This window comes from Plecotus auritus, assembly GCF_963455305.1.
Source record: "Plecotus auritus genome assembly, chromosome: 5".
Lineage (NCBI taxonomy): Eukaryota > Metazoa > Chordata > Mammalia > Chiroptera > Vespertilionidae > Plecotus > Plecotus auritus.
Window position 1 is genome coordinate 106,547,217 of NC_137776.1, and position 6,750 is coordinate 106,553,966.

General features: G+C 41.1%; 1 protein-coding gene across 1 annotated transcript; it reads right to left on the reverse strand.

Annotated features, from left to right (window-relative positions):
• Nucleotides 1-217: 217 nt before the first annotated feature.
• CKS2 (CDC28 protein kinase regulatory subunit 2) lies at nucleotides 218-6,545 on the reverse strand. The gene is made up of 3 exons (XM_080669047.1): nucleotides 6,336-6,545; nucleotides 2,349-2,476; nucleotides 218-650 (listed from the first exon to the last, which is right to left on the reverse strand). The coding sequence occupies exons 1-3, from the start codon at nucleotides 6,392-6,394 to the stop codon at nucleotides 598-600; spliced, it is 240 nt and encodes a 79-aa protein (XP_080525173.1). The 5' UTR covers nucleotides 6,395-6,545; the 3' UTR covers nucleotides 218-597.
• Between the last annotated feature and the right edge of the window lie 205 nt (nucleotides 6,546-6,750).

Here is a 6,750-nt window from a genome sequence, read left to right on the forward strand (position 1 = left end):
TAGGAAATAACCCCACCTGGCAAATGGAAAGGGAGAAACAGAGCTAAAGTGGTTTCTCCCAAGGCCACTAGATGTGGCAGTTCTTATGTATGGAAGCAGCCCAGAGTATTAAGTTGGACTTCTGTTCAAGTGGAGATTTTAGCTCTAGTAAATTTATCCCTAGTTCTTGGTTTCTTCATTAGTAAATTAAATGGTACCCCCATCACCAAGCTGTTTTAAACCCATTTAAAGTAAATTTATTTGCTCAGGACTAAAATTGCAAAACTGAAACCATCCAACCTCTACTCATGAATTAATCTTAAAAGTTCAATAACTTCAGTGATAAATGCAACATACAAACTTTATTAAACAAAATAACAGGTAAAGTCAAACAGGCACTTATATTTAAGAGAAAAACTAGAAGAAATTTTATCTTAAACACCTTACAGTAACCTACTTGTAGTTGCATTTAACTGAGCTCTGTTGCTGTGAAGAATACAGCTCATGCACAGGTATGGATGAATGATTTGTACATTTTTCAAGTATTCACTGAATACTACTTATATACACATATACATTAAATTTGAATCAGATTTAATTGACGATCCCCAGATATCTTCATTTTTGTTGATCTTTTGGAAGAGGTCGTCGAAAGAGAAGAATATGTGGTTCTGTGGAAAGAGAAATGTTTTATGTCATTTTAATATAACATGGTTAATTTTCACTCAAAATTCAAAGAATTCTCAACTGAAGCAAAATAAAGTAAAATCTATGGTCAATGTTACTTATTGAGGTAGCTGAAATGAATTTTGCTTTAAAGTCACTGTCAACAGTAAACAGAAGAAAACCTGACAATGAGACTATTTCCCCAGTGTTGACTCACCTTGGAGAAAAGGGATGGATGGTAAGTAGAGAAACTACCTTGAGAGAATGGTTTCTACCTTTGGAATCTCAATTACAGTGAAAAGTAAAAAGTTATCTGTGGGGCAAAGACACCTAAACACCTCATTCAAAAACCACCAGCTTATAAATCTGCAGGTCCCAGGGACCCAGTTAAGTTCCTCGATTGCTTTTGCATTATCTGGAGAAACACCTCTTGAACTCTAATGATTACATGCCCTAATCCCAAGAAAGTTGTGTATCTTGATTTTTTAAGTTTTATGTGTTTTAAGTTTGTGACGCTGCTGCTGCTTTTAATAAGAGTGGAAAACAAGATAGCTTTAGTTGCAGTTCTGCAGCATGCCTTCATATTCTGTTCAAAGCATTATAAATCCTTGAAGTTAATTTATTGATAACCCATAAATAGAATATGACCCCACAAAGGTTTAGTTTAGTACAGAGGTTCCCAATCTTTTTTTTGGCCATGCCCCACCTAAGCATGTCTAAAATTCTGATCTTCTTCCCCCCCCCTTGCCCCCCCCACAAGCACTCATAAATTTGAGTTCACTATGTTATCTCATTGAATCTTAAATATGGTTGATACTAATTATCCTTTGATAGAAGGCTAAAGGACAAGACAAATTACTTCAAATTGCATAAATTTATATACATAAAACTTAAGGGACACATAAGTTATCTTAAAAATAAGTTCTTAGTTTTCAAAGAGGGGATACCATAATTCTAAATATATTTATGGTATAATACTTTAAGGTATTATTAACAATGACACAAATCTATATATATAAAAAGTCAGCAACCGGAACGCCAGAATGACCGGTAGCTATGAGGCCCACTGCGGCCAGCCAGCGAACAGCAGATAGGGGGAGTGGAGACAGCCAGCCAACCTCCTGCAGCACCACCCCAGATTGCCCCATTAACTCAATTGCTGGCGCGGGGGGGGGGGGGGGGGGGGGCAGCTGGCCAACCACCTGCGGCCCCTCCCCCAGCTGCTGACCCCTGATCAGCCTCCCCACCCCATTCAGGGGCGGGGCCAGCCAGCCTGCCTACTGCCCACGGCCCCTCCCCACGGCCAGCCCCGCCCACAATCCCATATCCCGGTTGGCCTGGCCCAGATCTGCGCTGGGGATAAGGGCGGGGCCTGGGGGACGGGGCGGGCCAGCCAGCTAACATCCCACCGTCTCCTCCTCCCTACAGGCCAGGCCTGTGGGACCCCACCCATGCACAGGCCTCTAGTTTAAAACAGAAGAGCTTATATTTTGACTCAAGTTATGTTTTGCAGGAGAGAAAAATGCATTATTTTCATTTTGGTATTTAATTTACAATTGGAACCCTCTGTAGGGAGGAAAAGAAATGATTAATAGGTAACTTATCAATTACTTTAGGATATCATTAAGTACCAATATTACTAAAAAGTCAACAACTACAACTGCTACTATTCAGTTAATGCTTTCCCAATTAACAAAATTTACCTGGCTCATGAATCATGTAATGAACCCAGCCAAGACTCTGTTGGACACCAAGTCTCCTCCACTCCTCTTCTGACATCAGATGGGTTTTGGGTACTTGTTTGGAAAGTTCTCTGGGTAACATGACATGCCTGTTGAAAGACATAACCAATGTAACCAAGTATTAGTGTTCTGTTTGTAAATATGCCTTTTCTACAATTATGATCACTTTACACATGCATCTTTAGGATACTTAAACTTTGATGTTTTTTTGTCCTCAATGTTCTTGAAAACATATTACATGAATTGGTGTCAATCTTGAGGACTATAATCTCCACTACCTTTAATTCTGATGTTAATGTCCTATGTTCAAAATTAGGAAGGTAAGAATATGCAGTCCAAACCCAGAAGGCATCTTATTTAGGATTAATTTTTTTCCCCAACAGATGTTTGCTAGTTGTCTCAATGTTCTTCAGGAACAGGACCCCCAAAACTAAGTTGGACACACATTCATGAAAAATTAAAAAAAAAAAAAATCCAGATCTCCTTGCAGCTGTCTTTGGTCATGTGACTAAGTCCTGGGCAATAGGATATAAGCAGAAAATAGACAATTTATGGAAAGTGTCCTCAAAAGGAAAGAACATGCCCAATTCTTTTTCCTGTTGATTGTGAAGCAGAGTGACCTGATCAGGGAGGAGCTACAGAAGCCATCTAAGACCACAGAAGCGACTGCAAATTGAAGATGGTCCCTGATTAGAGAGAGCTGTCACCTGAACCTCATGTAGTCTTTTACATAAGGAGGAAAAAAATGCCTCATTTGTTAACAGTTAATTTGGGTTTCCTATTACTCAACATTGTAGATTTGTAGTAGATACAAATCCTTGTAATACTTCAGAAAGTGCTTTATACTTTGTTCAGAATCAAAAGCAAAAAACACTTCAGTTTTACATTAAGTTACTGACTTACACCCAAAACTTGTTTTGTGTGTGTGTGTTTTTTTTTTGTTTTTGTTTTTTTTTTAGGAAGGCATGCAATATTCTTCTGTGTCAAAACATACCAATACAGCCCTAACTGGTTTGGCTCAGTAGATAGAGCATCAGCCTGCGGACTGAAAGGTCCCAGGTTCGATTCCAGTCGAGGGCATGTACCTTGGTTGCGGGCACATCCCCAGTAGGGGGTGTGCAGAAGGCAGCTGATCGATGTTTCTCTCTCATCGATGTTTCTAACTCTCTATCCCTCTCCCTTCCTCTCTGTAAAAAAATCAATAAAATATATTTTTTAAAAAAAACATACCAATACATCTTTGCTAAATTCTTAAACACAAATCTTCACTCCCCCTTCTTAAGTGTAGTGAAATGATCTTTATAGGATTTCTATACCTGTGAATCATTGCCTGGGGGTGAGAAAGGGACAATCTGATTACTTTCTGGCACATGAAAAGTGAAGCCATCCTTAAGACTAATCTGCCATCAACCTAGTCTGTGACTGGTTTGTTAAGTACCAATTTCACATTATTTACAGAACAGAAGTGAGCCTAATACAGTTGTATTATGTTGTTAGATTGTCATGAGGCCAAGTCAAATTATGCTTACTATCATATTGGTTAAAATTTCACCAATTCCTGTGAACTACATGGTGATTAATACCAGCTACCTCCATTCATTCTTAAAATGCTGCTTTAACATCTACTTTTAAGGTTTTGCAAATAATCTGTTATCTTATTCTATCACATTGTTGAGTAGTCTCAAAGAAAATTTTGCACTAACTAGATTTGTACTCTTTTTATGTACACCTACATAAATGTACCAATATATTATTTAGAAAAAAGTGGCAACCCCTACCTTTTCCAGAAACCATGGAAACAGGCTCACCATCAAGATGTTTGATTATAAAGGAACAATTTATAATAAGTAGTTTCAAACTTATAAGAAAATTCTACCTGTAGTACACTTCATGGAGATAGTTTTCTAACTATGTGTAAGAAAAATTACTTCCAAAACTCAATGTTTACTTCAATATTATGGGCTTTTCATGGAGGGAAGTAAAGACAAATATAAACAACAAAGGTGCTACAAAATGCAATTCGAGAGTAGTTGGGGATAGGATTTTTAAAATACTAATATACAGCGTTTATAAAGTTAAATCCATACAATTTTGTAATACTTGTTCCAAATGTTACTTAACAGAACTAAGTCTTGAAGTTCATTTACAAAAGAAGCTAAGCTTAAGTAAAAGGAATAGGAAATTGCCCTAGCCGGTTTGGCTCAGTGAACGGAATGCTGGCCCACAGGCTAAAGGGTCCCGGGTTCAATTCCAGTCAAAGGAACATACCTGGGTTGCAGGCTCTATCCCCCGTGCAGGAGGCAACCAATTGATGTGTCTCTCTCACATCGATCTTTCTGTCTCTACCCTTACCTTCCACTCTCCAAAAATCAAAGGAAAAATATCCTTGGGTAAGGATTAACAAATTTTGTTAAGTTAAATTGAAAAAAAAAAACAAGGAATAGAAAATTAAGTTTGCATTTACAAAAGAAAAAATCAAAGATGTAGATAATTGCATACTGGCAAAAATAAACACTTGAAATCCACATACAAACTTCCCTAGAATCACACCTCTGATTTTATTACTAATTATCGATTTGCCTTTAGAAGTATCTCAAGATTAATCGCGGTTCTGTTCCTATAAAGGTAAGCGGCTTGGTCAAGAAAGATCATCTTTAATTAATAATGGTTTAGAATATATCACTTCAAATATGACAGGATTTTCTTCTATACATTAATACACACAAACCACTAAGTAAATTCGGCTTATTTAGTGCTCATCAATGATTGTTGGTTTACTGAAACTAAAAAATAAACCACTGCCAGAAGACGCCCAAAAATGTCAATTTACTTGGAGCCATATGTTTCATAATATTTTTCCCAGATTTAGATGGGTAATATGGTTTACATTCTTCCCATTATTGTCTATCGCCGCTGGGCTCTTTGTCGTAACTGAACATTATGCCATATTACAGGAAACTGTGTAGTATGTAGTCACTATGTAAAAATAAGATAACCCACTTCAAATTTATATCCAGAAAAGCAACTTTTTCTGGTTGAACATGAAAGAATGCAGGATTACTAATCTCTAAAACTCTCCGTTTTTCTTCTAAGAATATAGATTTCCAAGGAGAGAGGGATGCGCCAAACACAATGTCCTTTCTTCCTAAACAGCCTTCTTAGGAATCCAACTTGAAAGGGCAGCAGACAAGGTCACCCCTTGGCCGCGGAACGAGGCTTCCAGTCCCCTCCAGGAGGACGGGTCGCTGAGGTCTCTAAAGCCACGCCCCAAGGAAGACTCCGCAGACGAGCCAATAAAAGACGCGTTTCTTCCCTCCCACAATGCCAGTTGCTAATTTCACAGATTAACTTGAGTAGCCGAGACTCAGCATCCCAAAATTCCTCAAAGCCAAGTTTGACCGGTACACACCGGCAGGAAAAAGCGCCCAACGTCCACTCGAGCTCTCAGTTTAGTCTGAAAAGGAAACCCCTTGAATAATTCCCTCGGGTCATCATGGTTAACGCTCAAAACGCTACGTAGGTCACCCAATAAACACTTTCAAATCCCAATCAATATGCCAAGTTTTCGAGGGTTTCCCCCTCAAGGTCATTTTTAGTATCATTAACTTCAAAAGCAAAAAAAAAAAAGTAGTTTATCTTAACAAACCAAAGTTACCCTTCCACCCTCCACCCCGCAGAGCCCAGAGGGCCGACGCGGCTGTGGCCGAGGACGGGCCTGCCCTTTAAGGCGGCGGCTTCGTACCAGAAGCCGCCCCATCCCCGCCCCTGCCTCAACCGTTTCACCCACGGAACAAAGAGCGGCGGCTGGTCCGGCCTGCGCAGGCGAGGAGAGGGGCGCTCGGCCCGACCGTCCCCCACTCCAACTCCCGGCGGACATCAAACCCGACTTCCGGCCTCACCCGAGCCGGCTGCCGCCCTAGCTGAGGGAGCCCGCGGGCCGGCGCTCACCGGTACTCGTAGTGCTCGTCGAAGTATTTGTCTGAGTAGTAGATCTGCTTGTGGGCCATCCTGCCAGCAGAGGAGCGGCGCGGAGGTCGGCCACGGGGCGGGAGGAGCGGGCGCAGCGAACCAACCGTCCGCGTCCGGCCGAGGAAACGATTCGACTGAACCAACCGACAACAAGCGGAACGATCTCGGTTTGAATCCGACAGCCCGCCGCTGATTGGAAGGAGACGCCGACCAATCACCTTTTGTGCAAAATGCGGTAAGGCGGAGCCGGCTGCCAACCTATCGGCACCGCCACTCCGCGACGTTGACTCCCAGGATCAGCCACTCAGAAGCCTGTTGCGAGGTTACCCCAGGGAAGAAGTAGATGATTGGCATGGTCTGGAGGCGGGGAGCTCCCCTACGTATGCGGCGTGAA

Excerpts from the sequence above, each read along its gene's own strand:
- CKS2 (XM_080669047.1), bottom strand. The coding sequence starts at position 6,394 with ATGGCCCACAAGCAGATCTACTACTCAGACAAATACTTCGACGAGCAC. Across the intron at positions 2,477-6,335 it reads GACGAGCACTACGAGTACCG|GCATGTCATGTTACCCAGAG; the intron begins GTGAGCGCCGGC and ends GTCTTTCAACAG. Across the intron at positions 651-2,348 it reads TTACATGATTCATGAGCCAG|AACCACATATTCTTCTCTTT; the intron begins GTAAATTTTGTT and ends CTCTTTCCACAG.